The sequence below is a fragment of the Symphodus melops genome (assembly GCF_947650265.1).
Source record: "Symphodus melops genome assembly, chromosome: 7".
Classification (NCBI taxonomy): domain Eukaryota; kingdom Metazoa; phylum Chordata; class Actinopteri; order Labriformes; family Labridae; genus Symphodus; species Symphodus melops.
In genome coordinates this window covers 27,999,266-28,024,774 of record NC_136697.1, presented here as the reverse complement: position 1 = coordinate 28,024,774, position 25,509 = coordinate 27,999,266, and the positions used below count along the sequence as shown (strand labels likewise).

Genomic DNA, 25,509 nt, shown 5'->3' with positions numbered 1-25,509 from the left:
CGGGTTGATTCATAATTCAGTGCTGCTGTGTTTTAATTCTGCGGCCGTCGTGCATCATCCTCACTGAAGGCTTGTTGGTATGCACGGTGTGCAGCACTTCTTTTATTCTCCTCAGCCTCTTTATAAGTGCTCAGATCCCCCCCCCCCCCCCCCCCCTGCAGGGTTTGTTGTGAAGCCATTAGCCGCAGCGTCGTCAGCGTTAGCTTCCCCTCCCAGTGACTGAGGACCAACGAGGGCCGTCAGCTCTCAGGAGCTGCAGACACAGCGGGCTGTCTGCACGTCTTTGTGCACCAATTAAAATGCATCAAGTGCAAATCACCTGCTGGGGGGGGGGGGGGCGTGGGGGGGGGGCAGGGTCTGCTGTCCTCTGCTGTGCTCAGAATTGGAATGGGACCTGATTAGTCTCGCATCAGCGACTCTGAGGGTGAAAGCATTCAGTGCAGCAAGGGGGGGGCGGGGCTTAATGAGCAGCTCACATATAAATCTGTCAGCTGATGGACAGTTTTATTCTAAAGACAGAGAAGTCTTTCTCAGTGTTGTTGGTTTGTTTACGCTCCTGACTCTGACGGATCAGACTGATTTCTCTCTCTGCGTTTTCATTGGTTCGCATCTCGCTCGCGGTTTTTTCCCTGAATCTTTGAGGTTTTTGTTTTTTTTCCTCCAGAAGTGTGAATGATTCAGTCCTGAGTGTCTGAGAGTTCAAATCGAGCAGCCTTCATAATCAATACGGGGGGGGGGGGGGGGGGGGGGCTGCAGTCTGATGTGCAGCCGGACCCTGTGATTGGCTGTCAGGCGTCTTTGACTCGTGTTATTAAAAGGCAGATGGTTGAAGTCAGTTTTCTTGTTGCATTGTTTGAGCTGTAAGATGCTTTCACTTCAGGCTCTGTGGGAACAGCGGGGGGTCGTGATGGATTCGAGGGTTCATGGCGTGCTCGTGGCGTTCTGACAGCGGCGTCCACGAGCTTCATAAACAGTCCCGACATGCAGAGAGGCCATAAAAGCGTCTGCAGGAGGACAAAAGCCCCTCTCAGTCTGAGCCCTGCGCGCACACACTCTCCGAGGAGCGTCGCTCAGTAAACAGCAGCACTACACCACTGACACAACGCCGATCAAACGGCGTGCAGAGGGGACGCTCGCAGCCTCCAGAGAGACAAAGACGGGAAAACACAAAGAGGCAGATTTCTCCTCCAGAAAACAAATAATCCTGACCGTCAGAGCCGGGACGCCTCAGTGAGACGTCAGGCGCTAAATCTGCTGTTTGAATGAGCCAATCACTCGAGCGCCATCACTGACCTCTACATGACCCCCACAGGACCCCTACATGACCCCCACATGACCCCTACATGAACCCAAAGCCCCGTTTCCACCGAGTGGTCCGGCTCGGTTCGTCTCGGTACGGTGCACATTTTGCAGCGTTTCCATCGACTAATCCCGGGAAAGATTCCCAAATAACCGATCTGTACCGTCCCACTTTTTGGGACCCTTCCGTTGGGGGGCCAAGAATATCGATCTGACCCCAAAAGGTGGAGCTAAACACTGCAGTCCTCTGATTGGTTGAAAGATTCGTCACTTCCTGTGTTACTTGGTGGCCGTGTTTAAACCATTGAGTGTAACACAGCTGATTGTTTCCGTGTGTATTTGTCCTCGCCGCTCACAGCCTTCTCTGAAAGAGTCACATGACAGTGACAGAGGAGATGAACTGCTGGATGTCTTCTTCGTTGGTTTTGTTTGTGTAGCGTTTTTCTCCTTTGTTGAATTTATTAGTTAGCGGTTAGCTGCTATCATATAACGCTATTTACATAGCGGCTATCGTCCTCCGGCTTAATCGAACCAAACCGTACCGATCCGTACCGGACTGCTGTGTGGAAACGGGGCTTAAATGACCCCACATGGGCGGCATGAGTCAAGTGTTGACCTCCAGTGCGCTCCAGCACCCCGTGCTTCAATCAGTAAAACTTTATTTAATTATCACTTTACATACAAGAAGATGCATCATAAGGTTCTTTTAGTCGAACAGGAAACACTGCAGGTTAAACATGTTATTAGATAAAATCTGTAAAAAGAAGGACGTGTGGAAGACTGAGGAGATGAGTAAGAACTTTAAAAACCACTGAAAGAATCTTAACTTACTGAGAAATACTGAAGAAGAAGACCGAAGGTTCTCACTCTCTCCTCAGGGTTGCTGGTTTGAATCCCCTGTCTTCCTCACACAGTCTTCTTCTGTCAGCTGGTGTGTTCCTGCAGCAACGTGTCTGCTTCTCTCATCAGCATGTTGAAGAGTCAGCACACACACACACACACACACACACACACACACACACACACACACACACACACACACAGCTCTCTCTTTAATGAGTCTTAAATGGCGCCCTGCTTGAAAAGCGATGGAGGCCTCTGCTTACAGTTTAGAGTGTTGAAAGTCAAGTCATGATTCTCCCGCTGTCTGCCTGTCTACACACACACACACACACACACACGCACACAGATTGTATGTGTCAGCCTCTGGTTTCCCCTCAGGACTCGGTCCTCTGGATCCATCCTGACGTTGATATCTCACCCCGTCTCCTCAGACGCTCTGACCAAACAGAGAGTCTGCCATGGTACGACTTCTACTGCATTCAGGGGCCTCCTGTTTATCTCCACTGTAGCTTCAGTGTGTAGCCAGCTCTGCATGTGGTGGACACTGTAGCTTCAGTGTTTAGCCGGCTCTGCATGTGGTGGACACTGTAGCTTCAGTGTTTAGCCAGCTCTGCATGTGGTGGACAGTGTAGCTTCAGTGTTTAGCCAGCTCTGCATGTGGTGGACACTGTAGCTTCAGTGTTTAGCCAGCTCTGCATGTGGTGGACACTGTAGCTTCAGTGTTTAGCCAGCTCTGCATGTGGTGGACACTGTAGCTTCAGTGTTTAGCCAGCTCTGCATGTGGTGGACACTGTAGCTTCAGTGTTTAGCCAGCTCTGCATGGCTCTGTAAAGCTTTCTGCGTTCTAACCTCTCTCCATGTTTCATCTCCAACATTGATCCTAGTTTGAGCAGCTTTCTGCTGCTGGAGCTTATTAGAAACATGCAGAGGCTTTTTAGCTCGGGTACAATCACTTCTATCTGAAGCAGTTCCACTGCCCGCTTCCATCGCTGCAACACCTGTTCACCTGATAACTGCTCTCATATCTGGCAAACCCAGGGGCGTCCAAAACGGCCTTCAAAGCCCCGCCTACCTTCTCTGGTCCAATCAGATCCAGAGCATTCAGGAGCAGAATCTAAAGTTAGAAGGAGGACATACTGGCTTCCTTCTCTGTGACGTGTCATCAAACTGCTCCTGCTGCTTTTACTGCACATGGCGTGCGCCTGTGTGATGGCAGAGTAAATCAGGCCAAACAGAGCGAAGCATGCAAATAACAGAGAGTCAGATTTATAGTTTAAAGTGCTTCACATCTGCAAACAGCTTTTCCATTAACGCGAAGAACAACAAGCAGACACGGTGAGACGAGAACGAGCAGCGTTTCAGCTCTGCAAGTCTGAAATGAGTTTTTTATAATCTGTGAAATAATAACAACGAGAGGAAACAGCCACTCCTCAATGTTCAAACATTTATGATCAGGACAGTCTTTAAGGCGAACGCTGTCGTGAGGAGGGAGGGAGGCGAGGCTGCGGCGGCGAGAGGAAGCAGCAGAGAGCGAGGCGGCGGCGGCGGCGGCCTGTGAGATAAATAAAGCACATGTCATTGAGTTTTATTTCATGAGCGCACCGGGCTGGATAATGAGTTTGTCCGACGTGCTCGTTTATCGCCCTCAGTGTGACGCTTGTCACAGCTGAGCGGCGCTGCAGAGCGAGGACGGCGTGGAGACGAGGACAGGAAAGGTCCACGGTGAGACGCAGACGTTTGAAGCAGAAGGAAACTCTTCAGGACATGTTGTGAAAGACGGATCGAAGCAGCTCGTTGACGGTTTGATGGCGAACGCAGGTGAAGAAGACGACGACCTCGAGCGTCCGTCACTACTTTGATCTCAGCTGTTGATTGGCCGGCTCGGCGGGTGTCCCCTCCGTCCCTCACTGACCCGAGGCTCGTTCTCCCACGTGTTCCACCGCGTTGAGGCGTCTTCGTCGCCTCGTTAGAAACAAACCTGGATCTCCGGCGGTCCCCCGTGACCCGCCTCGTCTCAGAGAGACCTCCCTGGAGGTCAGTTACTTCCTGCTGGGCGTCGGCGTGCGACTCCTGGATGTACCTGGGAAGCAGGCCGCGTCCCCTCAGATCGTTGGACATGAATAAAACATCAGCGCTGTTATCTTCACGCCGCACGGCGTCTGCTGGCCACTCGCAGTCAGACGCCGTGCTCTGCCCTGCAGCATGGAGCGCGGTGTGAGTCAGACTGTGTGTGTGTGTGTGTGTGTGTGTGTGTGTGAGCTCTTCACACAGCTTGCGCGGTCGGGACGTTCTGATAAAAATGATCCAGGAACAAACGGACGACGGGGGCGGAGCGTCTCTGAGCGTTTAGCTTTCATTAGAGGGAACACGCCGTCCTCTCGTCTCCTCCGAGGGTCCTCACAGCCTTCAGTGAACCGTCACACGGGACCGTGATGACATGAGTAGTCATCTTCAGTCTGAACGACGTCGATCAAATCTCGTCTATGATAACGAGCCTGGTGAAAGGACCAATCAGAGAGCTGCTGACGCTCTGTGCCTCCGTAAAAGGGAGTCCTCATGGAGTGTGAAAAGGCACGCGAGGGAAGTCTGGGCTGACTTCCTGTTCCTGCTGTCACCGCGACCGGCGTCAAAACATGAACGTGTCGATAAAGTTTATTGAAAGAGGAGATGCTGAACGTGTGAACATCAGGAAACTACAAAGTCAGAGATTCAAAATGGTTTTTTTTATGCATTCAATTTAAAAATGTCTCCTGAACACACACACACACACACACACACACACACACACACACTGTAACGTGTGTGTGTGTGTGTGTTTGAAGTCCCATCATGCATCACTGATAGCGGTATTTTACATGAATGTCACGCCTCCTCCGTCTCCTGTTTCATGTCTCTGCTGCTTCACTTTCACAAAACAGAATCAATACCCAGCAGACGCTTTCACGCAGCTCTGAAATGAAAACCTCGAGTGTGTGTGTGTGTGTGTGTGTGCTGCCTCGTTGAAAGGTACATTGTAACACTTTCATACGGCAGGTTTTATTGATGTAAATTGTGCAGAAACTTTCATCTGGTTTAGAATAAATAACAATGAGGCGTTCAGAGGGAACGAGAACATTTATGACATCCAGAGACAGAAATGTTCATCTCCTCAATACACAAACACAACCTTTAAAAAGGTTTTTTTTTAAATCATGGCAGCGAGGAGGAAACGATTTTAGAACCAGAATCCTCTCCTCCATGTCCCTCTAACATGTGTCTCTAGTCTGTCTCCGAACCCCCCAATGATGAGAAAAGTCCATCCTCTCCGTCTTCTATCTGCTCCACTTTTCAGAAAATGTGAGCTCAAACAGGCCGTTTGGAGATGTTCCCTTTATGACATCAAAAAGGGCAGTAGCCCCTCCCCCAGGTGGGTGACACTCCCACAGCTAGGTGTTTGTTCTGCCCTCTGAGTCTGCCTTCTCACCGTAAACAATAGGACATGGAGCCAGAAAGCAAACTGAGCAACAAGACTTTAGACTTTAGACTTTTTATTTTATCGTCCCCATGGGGAAATTCTTTTTCACCAACATGGTACAGTTTTAAGGGCTGCGCGCCGACAAAGGGTGAACACAGGGGGACATACATGTGGGACAACAGGACATACAGTGCATATGGTTATGAGGGGACCGGGGATTAGGACTAAGGTGGATTTTTATTGAGGGCTGAAATGATAGAGAGATAGATAGATAGATAGATAGATAGATACTTTATTGATCCCGAGGGAAATTCAGGGCATCCAGTAGCAGTATACAGACAGGCAGGACACAAGACATTAGTTACAATACACACCCGCTGTCCCCCCTCCCCTCTGTATACAATAATCCCCCAAACAAGATTTAGCAGCCCCTATGTGACTAAGAGTAAATATAATTACAAGTTAAACCTGTGCAGTTAGCATTAGCATTAGACTTAAAACTTATATAGTATAATGTACATAACCTGTGAAGGAGAGAAAAACATGTACTGGTTAAAAGAGACCTGTAAACAGTTAAAGAGCCTTATAAACAAAGTGCTGACCTTCTAGAAACTAGTTCCATGTGCATGTACAGAGGTGTTTGAGGTAGTGCCAGAGGTGTGAGTACAGTCATTAAACCGTCAATGCAGGGATGCAGACTGGGCCATTAAAGTGCTCAGCAACATAAAGGGGCAGTGATTAACATTGAGTGTCCAAAACAATAAGGTGAAACCAGGAGTGATCAGGGTGATTGCCATTAAAGTACCCAACTATTGAGGAGCAGATTAGCATTAAGTGTCAAAGACAATAGAGTGAAACTTGACCTAGTTAGGGTGATCATGTCAACCATTACAGATGTAGCATAACACAACAGTAGGATGAAACCAGACATGATTAGGGTGATTATCATTAAAGTGATCAGTGCTCAGTAAGGTGACATTCAAAAAGTATGAAAGTGTCCAACTGGAGGCTGACTCTGAGGTCAGCAGTGCAGATGAGAAGTGAGAAAAAAGTGAAAAAAATAATTCCAGGGTTCACCGTGTGCTTCTTCCCTGCCGTGAGAGTGAAGTGCTGTACAGTCTTATGGCCTATAGGGGGACAAAAGAGTTCTTGAGTCTGTCCGTGGAGCACGACTGTGATGGTTTTCATGCCCTCCCAGACCTCCCTCATGTTGTTCTGCCGCAGCTTCTGTTCTACCTTCCTTCTGTACTCCTCCTTTCCCTCTCGGAGTCTGACCTTGAGTTCCCTCTGCACACGCTTCAGCTCTGCCTGGTCTCCCTCCTTGAATGCCCTTTTCTTCGTGTTGAGGATTCCCTTGACATCGCTGGTGATCCAGGGCTTGTTATTCGGGAAGCAGCGCACAGTTTTAGTGGAAACCACAACGTCCATACAGAAGTTCATGTAGTCAGTTGTGCAGTGTGTGACCCCCTCAATGTCATCACCATGAGTGTCTTGCAGGGCACTCCAGTCAGTGGTCTCAAAACAGTCTCTGAGAGCCTCCTCTGCCTCAGGAGACCACTTTCTGAAGGTGCGTGTTGTTACCGGTTTTCTCTGGATCTTAGTCACTGTAGTGAAGCCCGGTAGATCCACGTTTGCGTCTGGGGTGTTTTGAGTCAGCCAGGTTTCTGTGAGGCACATTAAACTGCACTCTCTAAATGTCCGGTTGTTCCTCACGAGAGCAGCCAGATCGTCTGTCTTGTTGGTTAGACAGTACGTTCCCCCATAACTATCACCGGAACCAAAGGCTTGTACTTGCATCGCTTAGCCGCTAGCCTAGCCTTTAGCCTAGCGTCGGCTCGACAGCCTCTGTACCGCCGCCTCAGCTCCTCAGGTATCGGGTGAACGTTGCCGGCTTGCCCCGCCGACCCGAGTGAGAGCAGCTTCTCCCTTGAATAAGCAAGTTTTCCGCTGCTATTTCCACGGAAACACGAAAAAGTATCCATAGGATACATAAAGTTTTACACTGAAAGTGTACTATAAAAACTATAAAAGTAGAAGTTGGCACAAAGCCAAAAGAAACGAATAACATATCAAGACGAGTACGACAGGGACGGAGCTACTATGAATGTGCGGCCACTCACGTCGGCGCACAGGTGACTGCAGGCACCGGGCTTCTGCCGTATTGCGCCCTCCTGCACAACAGGGACCTGTACCTGCGTCCGGAGGGCATGATGGAGAGGTGGCAGTTGAGAGGGTGGGTGATGTCCAGTGCTATTGTGTGTGCGATACGTGTGATGGCCTTTGAATTGAGTTCTGACAGGGTGGGAGTGGGGAGAGTCAACAAGTCATGATGGACACATTGTGCCTTTGTGTTTGTTTTTTAATCCCAGAGACTCTGTGACTGTAGAGACGCACACCCAGACCAACTTCCATATTTTGGTCCACGTTGGGACTTGAACCGACGACCCTCCGATTCCCAACCCAAGTCTGAGCTGAGCTACTGTCTCACCCCTTCATTGATATTCATTATATTCATATTGAAACATGTCAGAACATTTACCAGCGTTTAATTGATCATGTGACGTTAACAACAACAGAAAACAATGACAGTGATCGAGAGCTAAAATCAGAACCACGGACAGAGTCAGAACAGAAATGTGAGACACAAAACATGTTTGAAATAATCAGAACAAATGTGAGTTCTAAAACATAGATGATTATTTTTTTCAGATTTATTGTAATTATTGGGATTGTTTGTCAAATTATTTGTTGTTGTGGGGAAAACCGAAGGCCTCGGAGAAAACCCACAGATCCCAGGACTCCATGCGGGCTCACATGTGGTCCTGTTTGGGCCTGGTGGGACCTGAAGTCCTTCCTCATAGCCAGGTTAGACCCTCTGAGCTACGAGCCGATGAGAGACTGATAACACAGAGAACAACCTGAACAGGAGGTCTGACGTCAGGAGACCTTTTTCACAGCTGAGATTCTGTCATAGCAGGAGCTGACGGCTCGCTGCTACACAAAGTGACGGCCGTGACAAAGACCTGTCCCACCGGGGACGTGTCTTTAGTCCCGTTTGAAGAGCTGAGTGAAAGAATTGGACATGGAGAATCCTTTCATGCCCCTGCTCTCTTTTGGTACAAGGTGCTTTTTCAGAGTCTCAGTCACAAACTCCATGACTGACGGAGTCTGTGACAGCAAGCCTCTCCAAAGCCACCCCTCACCAAACTTCTGGCACAAGTCTTTGTGCACCTTCTTACATACCTTGATGATGTTCTTGTGCTCTAGTTTAGTGTCAATGCCAGCTGCTCTTACCTCTACCAAGAACAGGTTTCTTAAAGCAGCTACAGCTCCTCTGTAGGCTTCATGGGACTCACTAATGGGAATGTCTTTCATTACTGTGTAGAAGAGCTCTGACACCAGGATGTCACAGCTGATTTCATCCAAATCGATGAGTGGGGGGGCTTCTTCACACTCAGCATCATCTTCATCATCTGACTCCTGTAAGATCGTCATGACTTCATCTGGTGTTGGTCTCTCATCTTCATCCTCAGCTTCGGATTCAGAATCTGTCTCCGGTAACATCATCACAACCTTAGTAACTGGTGCTGGCCTGTCATCTTCATACTCATCTTCGTCTTCAGAATCTGGTTCTGGCCCGTCATCTTCATCCTCATCTCCGTCTGCTTCAAATTCTATGGTCACAGTGTCCATGTCCTCCGGTTCCAGAGGATCCTCTGGCAGATAGTCCACCACTTTCTGAATCTCCCTCAGAGCGTGGCTTACACTGTCCCTCCTTCGCAGGTGCTGTTGGGCCTGCTGTTTCAGCCAGGTCCACATCCTCTTCATGAACGAGTCCACCTCAGGCTCAATCTCTGCCATCATCTCTTTGTCTGTGCTCTCACAGGCCTCTCCTTCTTCTGCCACTGATTTCAGGTGATCGTACATAAAATCACTCACATCCTCAACAATGTTGTCGCGCTGGCTGCCTGAAATGTTGCTGGCAATCCTCTCGTACAGGCATGTCTTGTCTTCAGCCTCAGAGATCATGTCTTGCACCAACATATCCACATTTTCAATGAGCTGCTCCGTGAAAGCTTTGGCTGGATTTGGTTGGCTGATTTGAAGTTTGCTCATTAAAGTTGCGTTCATGTTCAGGATTGCTTCCCGAGCATATGTACGGACCTGTAAAACCTTGAGTTTGCTTACAATCCTCTCCCTGGTTGATATGTTGGGGTATTCCGTCTCTGATACGATCTCCCCATCAGGTTTGGCATCCAGCTCCTGTTCAACCTCGTCATTCACCATTTCCACAATCTGATTTGCGAGTTCTTCAGAATCTTTGGAAGGTCCGCTGATCACCTCCTCAAGGACCAACTTTACTGCATGGACTGATGAGATGCTTGGGTTTTTTACAGGCAGTACAGACTCTGCTTGGAGAGGAGTAGCCGGGATCTCCTCCTCTCCATCAGTCTGTTCCAAGTCCTCTTCCTCATCAATCAGAGTTAGTTCAACCACCTCTTCCTCATCAATCAGAGTTAGTTCAACCACCTCTTCCTCATCAATCAGAGTTGGTTCAACTTCCTCTTTCTTATTAGGCCGTTGAGATTCATAGTCCACAACGTCGACTGAAGTAGAGAGGGACAACATGAAGTCCGAATATCTTTCAAACATTTTCCCAAACAGTTTAGCTATTTTTTTCACTGCGGAGTTAAAGGGGGGGCATTTGTTTAGGTTCTCTCTCCTGCTGTCCCTCCCATTGGAACGCTCAGAGTTGACTCTCTCTGTTACTTCTTTGACTATGAGCTCTGTCACCTTATCTGAACTGGTGCAACAGATGTCACCTTGTACACCCATTATCTCAGCCAAATTCTCTGCAAAGGTGACACCCAAGTTACCCAAGTGCTCTTTCACCTGTTCTTCAGAAAGAGCCTTGCTCTTCTGGGACTCGTCTGATCCAGAGGGGGATTTTGTTGGCGAGTCGCTCTCCTCAGTTGTTTCTGTGTTGTATATCTTTTGGATGTATTTACATGTATTGTGAATTATATTTAAAGCCATTTCCATGAGAAGCTTTTTGGTCTTTTTGTCAAAATGTCCAGCTTCCACACTGGCCCATTGTTCCTTCGTCATCCGATCGAGGCACGATTGGATAATTTGGCGAAGAGAATTGTTGGCGAGCTCTGAAATGGTTGATTCCACCTTGTTGGTGCTGCTAGTTGAAGTCATTTTTGTTGTTTGTGGTGGCTTTACTGTCTCCTGACTGTAAATATCTGTCTTAAAACACCTGAAGTGGAGCTGTAAACACGAGCAGTGAAGTTTGTGTCCTGTTAAATCGATCCTGTCAGCCGTTTGGAGTGTTTAAAGAATCCTGTTTAAAGCCTGCTTCAGAATGTTGCTTTGATCTATGACATCACAGCATTCTATGACATCACAGCATTCTATGACATCACAGCATTCTATGACATCAAAGAACAGCCAGCTGTCACTCAAACATGACAATGTTTATATTGAAAAAGCTTTATTTAAAAAATGATGTTTTACAATCTCAAAAGCTCTGAGGCCTATCAGTACAGACTGGTACAGGGTTGAGTCCTAAAACCAGGAAGTGAGTTAGCATTTTAGCGCCATGAGTTCTGGCCTCTTAAAGTCTGTGGGGATTTTGAATGGGTTTGAGGTTAGACACCTGAAATAAGGTCTGTGGTTACAAAAAAAACCCATTAGCTGCATAAAAAAAATGAATCAAGTTGGTATTTAAGTTTTGCAGCATTTTAAAAGTTGTCCTTCATTTCTTCAACCAGCTGACAGCTCTGTCACTCACTGCTTCGAGGACATAATGATGCAGACTGGTTTTTACTGACACTGGCGGACAGGCAGTGTGCAACAATTCACTGATCGTAGAACAGAACACCTGAACTCAATAACAGAGAGAAAACCTCTTAAAGGTCACATATTTAAAATATCCTCCATGTTCCTCTAACATGTGTCTCTAGTCTGTCTGCAAACACTCCAATGATGAGAAAAGTCCATCCTCTCTGTCTTCTACCTGCTCCACTTTTCAGAAAATGTGTGCTTTGTTTGGAGATTTTCCCTTCATGACATCACAAAGGGCAGTAGCCCCTCCCCCAGGTGGGTGACACTCCCACAGCTAGGTGTTTGTTCTGCCCTCTGAGTCTGCCTTCTCACCGTAAACAATAGGACATGGAGCCAGAAAGCAGCGAGTACACCAGAGCCCTTCCAGAGAGGGGGCGTGGTCAGACACAGCTCATTTACATATTTAAAGCTACAGACACAGAAACAGCCTGTTCTGAGCAGGGCTGAAATAGAGGGGTTTCAAGAAAATGAACTCTGATGAATGTTGTTCTGCTCTCCATCAAACGTCGCCTGACGTCTCTGCATCTGCTCGATCTGTTCTGATGCTGCCCTGAGTGAAAGCAGCAGGTGAGCATCCTGACGTGTGTGTGTGTGTGTGTGTGTGTGTGTGTGTGTGTGTGTGTGTGTGTGTGTGTGTGTGTGTGTGTGTGTGTGTGTGTGTGTGTGTGTGTGTGTGTGTGTGTGTGTGTGTGTGTGTGTGTGTGTGTGTGTGTGTGTGTGTGTGTGTGTGTGTGTGTGTGCAGCAGAGATGAAAGAGTTAAAGGAGGAGAGCCAGTCAGAAGCCTCGGAGCAGCAGACAGAAGATGAAGTATTGACGTCCGTCCCTTCAGGAGTCAGGGCTGCAGTGCGGGGAGGGGGGGGGTTTAGATAACGAGCCGGTGGGGGGGTGAGGCTGGGTGGCCATGACGAGGGGGATTTGGGAGGTGGATGTGCCTCCGGGCGGCGGCTGCTGCTCCGCTCCGTCAGCTCCTTTAGTTCTGCTCCGATCCAAAGGAGGAATTATGTGCATGTGAAATCCCTGTTTCTGCTGTAAGATGTATGAGGGCGAGGAACCTGAACGCAGCACAGCCGGGGCCCACTACAAACACACACACACACACACACACACACACACACACACACACACACACAGAATAAATCAGTGTTCCTCAGATCACACACACACACACACTCTCATTTACATTTGTGCTCGTCGACAGGCGGAGGTTGAAAGACTTCTGGTTGTTGTTCGGCTTAATCCCAAATTGTTTGGGTGTTAAGAGTTTGGCTTTCCTGCGAACAGGAAACAGGACACACACACACACACACACACACACACACACACAGATGCAGGGCCTGCAGGCTGCTGATAGATGTTGCTGCTGGTTGGACTTCATTAAGCGTGAACAGCCTGCAGACGTCTGAGGACGATGGTTCGGAGGTGAAGAATCGTCTCTAAGTTTTGTGTCGATCGCTCTATAAATACATGTGACATGAGCAGAGGGAGTGACGACGGTTTTTTAATGAAATTCAATACAGAAAACTTTATTTGTCACCAGGGGGCAATTTAAAAAAACAAAACAGTTTCCTGGTTCTCTGACCTCCAGCTTCATCGCTTCGTACTGTTCCCCTCTCCTCGCCATGATGCGTGAGAAACACGAGCTGAAGGTGTGATTGAAAAGTTAAGGTGCCACCTTGATTTTTCGAGCGCTGTTCATCCAGATTCAGTTCTTTAAGGGTTACGAGCCCGATGTTTGTTTATGACTTCTTTATGTATTTGTCGACTTTTAGGAGGGATATCGGCCGATACTGATTTTAAACGGACGCCTCACGCCGTCACGTCCTTATCACCTCCTTCCCTTGTCTCCTTGTCTCCTTGTCTCCTTGTCTCCTCCTCTAGTCGAGGTGTCTTTTTTTGTGTCTGGTTATCACAGCGGCCCTTTGAAGGAGGAGGGGAAGTCTGCAAACAGTAATTACACACTATTACACGGCTCTTCAAAGCCCACTCTGCTGTGACAGTACCACACACACACACACACACACACACACACACACACACACACACACACACACACACACACACACACACACACAGTGAAGAGGGGATCTGTAGCTTTTATCTCAAAGAAAATATGGATAATTGAAGTCGGCTGCACATTTGTGGGCGGTGCAGGCCTGTTATTATCAGACAAGAGTCTCTTTACAAGCTGTGTGTGTGTGTGTGTGTGTGTGTGTGTGTGTGTGTGTGTGTGTGTGTGTGTGTGGCCTGGGAAGTCGTTACCTGTATCAGGGCGATCCTGTCCTGTTTGTGTTTTTGTATTTCACACATCAGGATGAAGGTGGAAAACAGATCCAGCAGCTCCAGGATTCTGGATTTGATCGTCTTTAAAAGTCTGAACCTGGATCAAATGGCAACCTCACGATGGAGTGCAAAAACTCCTGCAGTACCTGGAGTGTCCACTAGAGGCTGGCTGCAGTACCTGGAGTGTCCACTAGAGGCTGGCTGCAGCAGCACAGGAAGTCACATACACACCCATTCAAACAGCCTGTTTTTACAGCAGACATGAACATGTTTACAGCCTGGTTTGATGGTTTAATGGTTTGATGGTTTGATGGTTTGATAGTTTAATGGTTTGATGGTTTGATCAGCTTGTTGTTCGGTTGGCTGACCTCACTCAGCTGTAGCTGCTGGGACAGGAAGTGTCTGCTCTTGTTTCCTGTCCCTGCAGCTCGGCCCGCTGTCTCGTGTTCATCGTGCTTGCGGGCGTGTCGATCATCCGCCTGCTCAGCGTCTGTCTTCATGCTTGACTCTGTTTCCTGTCGTTGCAGATCTGTCAGAGAAGAAGAGCGACCTGAGGGTGTGCGATGACTCCACCTGTCGATACGGCGGCGTCTGCAGGGACGACGGCGCTCAGCTCAAATGTGTCTGCCAGTTCCAGGTAGGACACGCTGAAAACACCTTCTTCTGTTTCAGCTGCACTGTCAACAACATGCAAACACTCTGACATCACGCCTGTGGCTCTGAGCTGCAATCCCATTGGTTCCTCCTGGTGGTCAATAATACAATCAGCTGGTTGCTATAGTTACACGTAACCAACAAAATAACACATTTTAAGTCCAGATTCATCCAAATTTGAATCACATGTAAAAAAAAAACTAAAAAAAACAAACAAACTTTCACATTCAAATTGGGCAACTTCTGAAAGATAAAACAACACGTTTGTGCAATCGCTCTGCTCGATTGTTTCAGCAGATTGCTGTAGTTGCCTCTTTCAGTAGATTGCAATAATTTGATTGCTTCAGTAGATTTCTTCAAGTAGATGTATTCTGTGAATTGCTTCTGAAGATTGCTTCCTATGATTGCTCTGGTACTTTCTCAAAAGAAATTGCTCCAAACGATTGCTCTGAAAATGCTCTATTGCAGATTGCTCCTAAAGATTATTTTCCTAGACTGTTGCAGTTAATTGCTTCACTAAGTTGCTCCAGTGACTTGCATCAGTAGAATACTACATTTCTATTGTAAATTGCTCCTTGAGATTGCATTAAAGATTGCTCATACAAATAGATTCTGTAAATTGCTCCTGTTGGTTGCTTCAGTAGCTTTCTTCAAGGAGATTGTTTCAATAGGTTTCTTCACTAAATTGCTCCAGTATATTGCTTCTGTTGACTGCTCGACTGGATTGTTCCAGTAGCTAACTCCAGTAGATTGCTCAAGCAGATTGCTTCAGGGGAGTTGCTCCTTGAGATGGCTGCAATAGACCTCCAGCAAAATGCTTCACTAGATTGCTCAAGTACAGATCAGATATTTGTGGTTTCTGCCTCAACTCAAACAGTACTAGAGGAGGTTTTAGCCTAGCTTAGCACAATGAATGGAAGCAGTAGGAAACTGTTAGCCTTGCACCGTTCCCCGCCTCGGGGTGCACTTTCATTCTAGATTGAAAACAGGAAGTCAGAATGAAGTTGTGGAGTTCTACGCGAGGCGAGAACTCTTTCATGAACATATTCTTTGAAGTTGCATTATGGGAAATGTAGTTGTAGTTTTACGGATTGATTCCAACCAGACATTTCGTAGAACGTGCTGGTAAGTTTCTGACATATCTGACATTACCTCACCCCCAGGACATTTTTAGCTTAGCTTAGCATTAAAGAAAAAGGTGGGCGACTGTGGCTCAGTGGGTCGTCGTCTCTCAAACCGGACGGTTTGATCCCCAGCTCCGATGTGTCCTTAGGCAAGACACTTAATGGTCGACCACTTGGTGCACTAATTGCCTCATAGGGATAAATTGAATTAATAGTAATAATAATAATAAATAGCACAAAGACTGGAAGCAGAGGGAAACTGCTAGCCTAGCTAGCCTAGCATCTTTAAAAACACTTGATAGTTGAAGTCTTGCAGGGTTACGTCATCGGCTGCAGCTGCGTTTCTGAACTCCTCAGACTCCAAATGTTTCTGAACACAGACAGACTGTCCTCTCTGTTTATTGGCTAGCAAAGCCTTCAGCTACGCTAATATGTTTTGAAATGCTTCATCGCAGTCTCACATGATATCATCTCTCTGCAGGAGCGCCGGAGACAGCTGAGCACGAACATATCTCAGTTTTTAACCACAGCTGTCTGCGAGGCGAATCTATTTTTTTTTTTTTTAAAGCTAAACGCAGAAAAGACAAATTTAATAAGCAGCGTGTCAGGATGATTCCCCGCGTCTTCAGACCTTTAAAGAGCGTCTCACAGCTGGAGTCTGGATGTGAGGGGAGAAAAACTGACAGAACTGATGATAATAAGCAGAGCCTGCTGCTCCATTTCACTCCGAATCAAAACTGTGTCTGAGTTTATAGATCCGTCCCCGCGTGTCCCTGAATCTGGATCAATCAGTGCTCAACAGTTCAGGCGTTAACGATTCTCCACGAGGACTCTGCTGCAGCTGTTTCTGTCACATGCAGACTTCATGTGCAGTGCTGGAGGAGGCTCACACTGCAGTCAGTGCCACAGGGGGGGGGGGGGGGTTTTGCTTGTCCGGCCTGTCGCACTGGGTCGGTGTCTGGAGCGAGCCCAGCCATTAGCAGCTGTCCTCACGGGTTCACAAGATCCCAGGAGAACTCGGAGATCACGCGGGAGCACAGAGAGAAACGTGCTTTGTCTCTGTGAGGTTACTCCTCTGTTGGTGAAGTGAGTGTGTGATGTGTTTTATTTTGAAATAGACTGGACGCTCCGTGCGTTCCCTTGCCTGACTTCCTGTCCGTGTTGATCCATTCGGTTCAGCTTGACGCCTGCTCACAGCGCACGCCGTTGAAAGTAGACCTGGCTGCATATTTAAAAGGAGCAGAGCTGTGCGGTGACATGTGACTTCCTGAGCAGGCCTCTAGTGGACACTCGAGGAACTGCAGGATTCGCACTTCTGCTCTCCGCTAATCAAACTGATGTTGCATGTGCGAGATGGAATGATGAGAGGAGGAGCTGCATCGTGCAAGTTTACACCGTCACGGAGACGCGGTGGTGTTTTCACAAGTTCGCGTTTTCACGCACGTCGCCGTGGTTACTGCTTTGAGCTAAACAGGGCCAAAGGGTGACTCGGTCAGCTCTTGGCTGATAGATGGCTTTCATTAGGACTTTACACGGAGTAACTGCGGAGAACCTGCGGGCAGAAACACTTCAGCACTCCGCTTCAGTAACTTAGTAAATGTAGCCACGTATCGTTGCCCCTCTGGCGGCGTGTTTGTGCAGTCGGAGGCGGCTGTGCAGAGGTCACACAGGTCAGCTCTGCAGGGCTCGCACTGCTAAATGATTGATGGCCCTGGGTTAATAGAATATGGATTTGTGAACACTGATATGCGTCCTGGGCTGCGTCGGTTTGTGTGTGACGGCAGAGTCGAGTTAATTTGTGTTAACCTTCATGGAGAATAAAAGAAAACTGCTGATCCTCCTCCTCCATTTTTGATTTCTCCTCACACGCCATGTTTAGTTACTGACGGCTTCTTTTCATCAAAACCACTTCGTCTAATAAAGTCACGACACAAATCTGCACAGTGACTCTATAACCCTCCTCGCTTCTTTCTTCTAACACTCGTAGCTCTTTCATCGCTTTAGAGTCAACACGTCCATGACGTTATAATTAGAGGAATTCTGTTATTTTTTATTTTTTTTAAAGGTCACATATTTAAAATCCTGAATCCTAAATGTGTCTCTAGTCTGTCTCCAAACCCCCCATGAGGTGAAAAGTCCATCCTCTCCGTCTTCTGCCTGCTCCACTTTTCAGAAAATGTGTGCTCAAACAGGCCGTTTGGAGATGTTCCCTTCATGACATCACAAAGGGCAGTAGCCCCTCCCCCAGGTGGGTGACACTCCCACAGCTAGGTGTTTGTTCTGCCCTCTGAGTCTGCCTTCTCACCGTAAACAATAGGACATGGAGCCAGAAAGCAGCGAGTACACCCGAGCCCTTCCAGAGAGGGGGGCGTGGCCAGACACAGCTCATTTACATATTTAAAGCTACAGACACAGAAACAGCCTGTTCTGAGCAGGGCTGAAATAGAGGGGTTTATAGACATGATCAAATACAGGATCAGAGTGGATTTACAACAACACACTTCACACACATGAAGAAGAGGAGCGAGGACACTGATTTACTCTGAGGAAGAGGAGGAGATCATGTGACGTGGATTTTCACCATCAGGCCGATAACCGATATGTAAATCACATCAACCTTGGTCCTAATACCGATTATTAGTTCAGATCTGAGCGACCTGCAGGACACTCGCTTGTTATGCAAGTTAAAATCACTGTTTGATGTAGAGAGTGATGTAACAGCTGTTTGTGGTTTAAAAACCTCTGTACCATAAAGGCCTCGCTCAGCAACGTCAGACTCTTAGGTAACAACCGGAGCCTGTCAGGGACAAAAACAATCACTTTGACTTGGTGATATTTGACTCATTTTGCTCAGGGATTACGCTGCAGCCTGTGAAGCTGGAGAACCCTCTTCTCCCTCTGGTTACCAATCATCACCCCCTGTTCGACCTGCCGAGCAGCAGGGGTCACATTGAGACCTCATTAACATTTGATTGTTTGTTTGATTTCCAGTGCCACAAACACTACGTGCCTGTGTGCGGCTCAAACGGAGACACCTACCAGAACGAGTGCTACAGGCGACAGGCGTCCTGCAAACAGCAGCGGCTCATCTCCCGGGTGTCGGACGGGCCGTGCTCTGCCGGTGAGTCACACGGGGTCAGGGCTGAAATAACACTGATTGATTATGGGCGGGGCATGGGTCCCAAAAAAAAGTGAATTACAGCTCTTCATATATTGATATCGACCAGTAGAGGATGATGTGAGGACATCAGTCAGTGTCGTTTAACTGGAGGGAATAATTCAGCTGCTGCTTCATGAAATGACACATAACTCAGATGAGTTTATATATTCCAAAAGCTGCAGTTCCTCCAGTGTCCACTGGAGTCTGTCTCCTGCAGTGAGTCAGTCTCCATAGAGCTCTATGTTAAAATGTCCAACTTTACAGCTGCAGTTCCTCCAGTGTCCACTAGAGTCAGTCTCCTGCAGTGAGTCAGTCTCCATAGAGCTCTATGTTAAAATGTCCAACTTTACAGCTGCAGTTCCTCCAGTGTCCACTAGAGTCTGTCTCCTGCAGTGAGTCTGTCTCCATAGAGCTCTATGTTAAAATGTCCAACTTTACAGCTGCAGTTCCTCCAGTGTCCACTAGAGTCTGTCTCCTGCAGTGAGTCAGTCTCCATAGAGCTCTATGTTAAAATGTCCAACTTTACAGCTGCAGTTCCTCCAGTGTCCACTAGAGTCTGTCTCCTGCAGTGAGTTAGTCTCCATAGAGCTCTATGTTAAAATGTCCAACTTTACAGCTGCAGTTCCTCCAGTGTCCACTAGAGTCTGTCTCCTGCAGTGAGTCAGTCTCCATAGATCTCTATGTTAAAATGTCCAACTTTACAGCTGCAGTTCCTCCAGTGTCCACTAGAGTCTGTCTCCTGCAGTGAGTCAGTCTCCATAGAGCTCTATGTTAAAATGTCCAACTTTACAGCTGCAGTTCCTCCAGTGTCCACTAGAGTCTGTCTCCTGCAGTGAGTCAGTCTCCATAGAGCTCTATGTTAAAATGTCCAACTTTCTTCTAGGCCCTACGGCGGTTCTGATCAGGTCAGCTCGTCGCTCTTTAACGCGACTCTTTAAGGCGCCTCGTTAAGAACGTCAGAGTCCGAGGGCTCGTCCTCCGCTCTGAACTCTGCACTCTGCACGCCGTCATCAGCCTGATTGATTTTCAGGGAACGAGCCGGGTAATCAACCACAGATCTATTTTAATTAGGAGCCTTGGATGGGAAGCGTTGAAAATCCTCCTAAAGCTAAACGGTTCTCAAAGTGGAGTCCAGGGACCCTCCAGAGGTCCTGCAGAGGTTTGAGGGGGGGACGGCAGAGGGAGGAGGATCAGCTTCTCAGAGACACAGAGAGAGGTTGATCTGCAGACTTTAAATTTCCCTCGGGATCAATGAAGTATCAATCTATCTATCAGACATAAATCACAAACAAAGCGCTAACGTGTTAGCATCGTTCTCCTGGCGCGCTCAGCCAGGACGTCTCTGCACGTCTCATGTTGTCCCCTCACACTCCAGAGTGAGAAACTTACAGTAACGCAGAGCTGCTGATGTTCCATCTGCAGGGGCCAGCCGCCTGATTTCCCATGAGGCCGAGCGCGGCGTTCTGCTCTTATTACCCGGTACACCGGGGTGTGCGCCTCCCTCACCTCCCTGCTGTCCTTCTGCAATCCCAACTCTCCTCCAGATTTATGCTTCCTGTAATTGCAGCGCCGGTGCGGCGGCTCAAACATTCAGCCGAGCTTTTATTTCCCCGGGCGGGAGAAGTGGCGTCTTTGAGAGAGCCACGCTGTGAGGTTATTGGAGGAACAAAGCGGCGCTGATCACAGGTCAGCAGACGCTTCCTGCACAGCTGCAGGTCTGAGCGTCCACAGCAGCCCCAGGTCACAGGGTCTCGGTCTTCTGACCTTCTGGGTCTGAAGACAGAGGAGGAGGATGAGCAGGGAAACGACTCGTCTGGACGAGCAGGAGGGGGAATAAAGCGAGCGAGGTCCGGAGGCTGAGGTTAGCCCGCTCAGTCGATAACGCACTGACACCATCGTTAATACCGCTCGCTCGCTCTCCGCCCGTTTCCTGCCTGATCTTTTGAGCGTGACTTTGTGAAGAAGTGGAGCAGCGAGAAGGTGAAATTTAATTGAACGAAGCAGCTGGTGTCCATTTCTTAATGCAGCAGCAGCAGCAGCCGCGGCGGCGGCGGCGTGCCAGGAAAACTCCAAACTCACCGTCCATTTCTTAATTCGAGGCTGCGGCGCCAAGATTTATTCTGTCAGAGTCCATTTACTGATGGATCTGCAGCGCTGAGCCAACGAGCCTCCAGACGCCCCTTTAGACCCCCACTGAGCCGGACTCTGTGATACATGGATCTGTTACATGCAAACCTCAGGGTCCAATCCCAAGACTCCACGGACCACATGACCCGAATCCACGTGGTCACTTCATCAGGACGAGTTCTGTTTGAATGGATTTAAAGCTTCAACAATGAACACATTCTGTTTCTGACAAATGTTTCACAATAAAAGCTTTTCACATGCTTTTATTATGATAGAGTCGTATCAGGAGTCTTCACAGATCCTGGTTCCGGTTCAGGAGACGGAGACGGTGAGTGTTTTCATGTTTGGTTTGTAAAGTTTGATTTCCTGTTTTCAAACACAGACGAATCCGTGTCGAGCGTCAAACTGCACAAAACAGGAAGTGCTCAGATCAACGAGAAATCGACCAATGGGACGTGATGTCACGATTCAAGGCCCTGAGTGTTTGTTTTGATGATCCGCTCGATGGTTTGTGGTCTCGTTGGAGTCGAGTTAAAAAGCCAAATGTGGCTACAGAGACGTTTTGACCATCTGTGAGCAGCGGCCACGGCGTTTGTGTCTCCAAACATGTACACGCCTGTCAAACACCTTCACCACCCAGCAAACCGTTTCCCCCCCGACAAAGAGAGAGAGAGAGAGAGTGTAATCGAGCTCCGGGTCTGATTAACGAGGACTTTTAGACGAGTCGTGAAACTAACACAAAGGGTTAAACGCTCCCCTCGCTGCGCTGCAGAGCAAACGGCGTCTCAGCGCCGCGGTGCTGTCAATGTTCATTGAAGTGAAGCATGTTGGGAAAATGGTCGTCCTTAAAGCGTCTGATTCACAAACGGCGGCGCTAACAGAGCAAAGATTAGCATCTGCTGAGAGTTGGCGGTAACTGCGCCGCAGTATTTATGAGCGTCGACTCGCTCAGGAAATCAACTCCACCTCTGTGTGCCTTCAAAATAAAAGCTCTGTAAGGAGAGTCTGTCAATATGACTTTAATATAACACACACACACACACACACACACACACACACACACACACACACACACGTCTGTGCTGACAGCTCGTGTGTTTTTTCTCGTACAGATGATGAAGGCTCGGGCGCCGACGTCGGGAAAGAAGTTCACCAAGTGCAGCACGTGTAAATACGGAGCCGAGTGTGACGAAGACTCCGAGGACGTCTGGTGAGTGTTTTCAACTTTATACACGAGGAAGACGAGTCTGAGACCTTCCTCACTTTATACACGAGGAAGACGAGTCTGAGACCTTCCTCACTTTAAACACGAGGAAGACGAGTCTGAGACCTTCCTCACTTTATACACGAGGAAGACGAGTCTGAGACCTTCCTCACTTTATACACGAGGAAGACGAGTCTGAGACCTTCCTCACTTTATACACGAGGAAGACGAGTCTGAGACCTTCCTCACTTTAAACACGAGGAAGACGAGTCTGAGACCTTCCTCACTTTATACACGAGGAAGACGAGTCTGAGACCTTCCTCACTTTATACACGAGGAAGACGAGTCTGAGACCTTCCTCACTATACACGAGGAAGACGAGTCTTGAGACCTTCCTCACTATACACGAGGAAGACGAGTCTGAGACCTTCCTCACTTTTATACACGAGGAAGACGAGTCTGAGACCTTCCTCACCTGGATCCTGTGACAGATACAACCGGCCTCAACTCGTCATGACGACGAAGGAAAAACACATCAAGTCATTTCATCAAGAGAGATCTAAATATCCTCTCCTCCCCCTCTCCTCCTCTCTCCTCTCCTCTCCTCTCCTCCTCCTCTCCTCCTCCTCTCCTCTCCTCCTCTACTCTCTCCTCTCCTCCTCTCCTCTCCTCTCCTCTCCTCTCCTCTCCTCTCCTCTCCTCTCCTCCTCTCCTCCTCCTCTCCTCTCCTCCTCTCCTCCTCTCCTCTACTCTCTCCTCTCCTCCTCTCCTCTCCTCCTCTCCTCTCCTCTCCTCTCTCCTCCCTCTCCTCTCCTCCTCTCCTCCTCTCCTCCTCCCTCCTCTCCTCCTCCTCTCCTCTCTCCTCTCCTCTCCTCTACTCTCTCCTCTCTCCTCCTCTCTCCTCTCCTACTCTCCTCTCCTCTCTCTCCTCTCCTCTCTCCTCTCCTCCTCTCCTCTCCTCTCCTCTCCTCCTCTCTCCTCTCCTCTACTCTCTCCTCTCCTCCTCTCCTCTCTCCTCTCCTCTCCTCTCCTCTCTCCTCTCTCTCCTCTCCTCTCCTCTCCCTCCTCCCTCCTCTCCTCCTTCTCCTCCTCCTCCACCTCTCCCTCCTCTCTCCTCCTCCTCTCCTCCTCCTCCTCCTCTCCTCTCCTCCTCCACTCCCCTCCTCCTCCTCCTCTCCTCCTCCTCCTCCTCCCCCCCCTCCTCCCCCCCTCCTCCTCTCCTCCTCAGGTGCATATGTAACATTGACTGCAGCGGTCACAATGAGAACCCGGTGTGTGCCACTGATGGGAACTCGTACAACAACCCGTGTCTGGTGCGAGAGGCGTCGTGTATGAAGCAGGAGCAGATCGACGTCAAACACCTGGGCAGGTGTGCAGGTAAGACCAGCGCTCTGTGATCACCAGCAGGGGGCGCTAGTGTCTGTGTGTCCCTGAATGCATCTGGTCCCTGTGTGTGTGTTTCACGATGAACCAGCTGAGAATGAGTCTTTGAACGTCTCACGCTGAAGCTTTACGCTGACAGGAGCAGCACGCCACTCTGACCCCTGCTGTTTGAAATAGGTACTGCAGTCTGACCTCTGGTGATGTTTTATTGGAGACTCGCCCGGCTTCAGTAGACCGCCCCATAAAGGAAAACCCTTTAATGGACCCCTAGAGAGTCCGTGATCCTGGAGAACCACGAGGACTCTCCCTCCTCGGGTGAGGACGGCCTGAAGCTTTAAAGACCGGACGCCGTGAAGTCGCTGACGTCGGGAGACGAAGGACGGATGTTGTTCCTGGTCACGGAGCGAGCGTGTCAGACAAATGAACGTGTCTAATCACGTCGCTGTTTTCAATTAACCCTCAAACCAAGCGTGGCGTCTGCTTTGATTCCACGCCACGTTAATCCACAGCTCGTTACACGTCTTCATCAGCTTCTCCTCCTCCAGACACAGCAGCTGTTTGAACTTCAGCTCCGTGCAGACACGCCACGCCACGCCGCTCCGCCCGCAGGAGGCCGCAGCACGCCACGGAGCAGACAGGAAGTCAGACACTCAGAACAACGACCGTTTGTTGATGTGTTTTATTCCACATGCTAACATTTGTTAGCATTGTTAGCATTGTTATATATTTCCTTCAGCGTGTTTTTATCGCCTCGACCACGGAGCGCTCTGCACTTGTCTCCGGCGTGTTTTCATTCTGCTCCGAACGCAGAGCGAACGCCGACCCAAAGCTGCGACGTGATTGGCTGTTTGTGGTGTTTTTCTTCTTCTCTTTAATCTCGTGTTCAGTGCGTATCAGCACACTCCCGGTGGTTGGTCGGTGTAATTACAGGTTAAATTCTATCGACCTTTTATGGAACATTTTTTATATATTGAAGGAAAAAAAAGAATAAATCCTGTTTTTTCTCTTTTTTGAAAGTTGAGTTTGATGAGCGTTGACGGACGTGTCGTGGTCACAGCTGACCGCCGCGTGTCGCTCCTTCTTTAAGGTGGAGAAGGTGTCGTGTTGAGCAGAACTTCCTGTGTAAAGTCCCACTGCACGCCGGTCCGTCTCACGCTTCAAAGCATGATATCAGACGAGACGGCGAGGAGACGGCGAGGAGACGGCCTCATTTGAAGTCACAGTTTGCGGTCTGTTGTTATTCAGACCCCCCCCCCCCCCGAGCTGGTCCGGCCCCTCAGCATCTCCTCACGTCTGATTTATGTTGATAGACTCACCTTGAATCACAACGTGTCGTCTCAGCGGGGACGCACTCTGCACGCCGTCCCTGCAGCGTTTGGCAGGGGACGATACCACGCCAAGATTTATGGATTTCCTGTCAGCGGTTCTGGCTTTAATATGACCAAGTATCTGATTGGCTGAGGGGGACAAGTATCTGATTGGCTGAGGGGGACAAGTATCTGATTGGCTGAGGGGGACAGTGGGTGAGGACGGATCTGCTGTCTCCTCGAGGTGTCTGGTGAGGAAACATCACGGCGGCCGTCTGCTGGTTAAAATATCTCGCCATGTTTCTTATTTTCTCGTCTCCGAGCTCCTTGACCTTCGCCTGACCTTGAAGTCGCTCCGTGGCGCCCTGTTGAAGGTCGTTTCTGTTGGGTTCACAGAAACAAGAAGCTGTTACAGCTGATGTCATCAGCTCCCGTCTATGAACACACGTTTCCTCGTCTCCTCTCTCTCTCTCTCTCTCGCCCTCTCTCTCTCTCTCTCTCTCTCTCTCTCTGTCTCTCTCTCTCTCTCTCTCTCTCTCTCCCCCCTCTCTCTCGCCCTCTCTCTCTCTCTGTGTTGTTGATGTTTGGTTTGTCCACCGGCTCATAAACTCAGAGCGTCGATAAACTTCTGACTGTAAATCTTTAAAGATCATCAGACTGTGTGTGTGTGTGTGTGTGTGTGTGTGTGTGTGTGTGTGTGTGTGTGTGTGTGTGTGTGTGTGTGTGTGTGTGTGTGTGTGTGTGCGGTCTTTAACATTCACATCATCTCTCCTCCTGCAGACAGTCGACATAAACGCAACACAAACACAACTGGGATTATTAT

The 25,509-nt window shown here is 48.8% G+C and overlaps 2 protein-coding genes across 2 annotated transcripts in view; both read left to right on the top strand.

Annotated features, from left to right (window-relative positions):
• The window catches only part of LOC306826157 (uncharacterized protein), a 79,138-nt gene extending 72,992 nt beyond the window's left edge, over nucleotides 1–6,146 (top strand). Inside the window, exon 4 of the transcript XR_013779377.1 lies at nucleotides 5,864–6,146. The gene's annotated coding sequence lies outside the window, so the exon portion shown is untranslated. The remainder of the gene's footprint in view (nucleotides 1–5,863) is intronic.
• tmeff1a (transmembrane protein with EGF-like and two follistatin-like domains 1a) overlaps nucleotides 1–25,509 on the top strand; it is a 36,358-nt gene that overhangs the window by 7,250 nt on the left and 3,599 nt on the right. Inside the window, 6 exon segments of the mRNA XM_079347316.1 lie at nucleotides 14,255–14,364; nucleotides 18,497–18,626; nucleotides 21,091–21,120; nucleotides 21,905–21,930; nucleotides 21,932–22,002; nucleotides 23,225–23,373. Coding sequence (XP_079203442.1) covers nucleotides 14,255–14,364; nucleotides 18,497–18,626; nucleotides 21,091–21,120; nucleotides 21,905–21,930; nucleotides 21,932–22,002; nucleotides 23,225–23,373 — 516 coding nt within the window.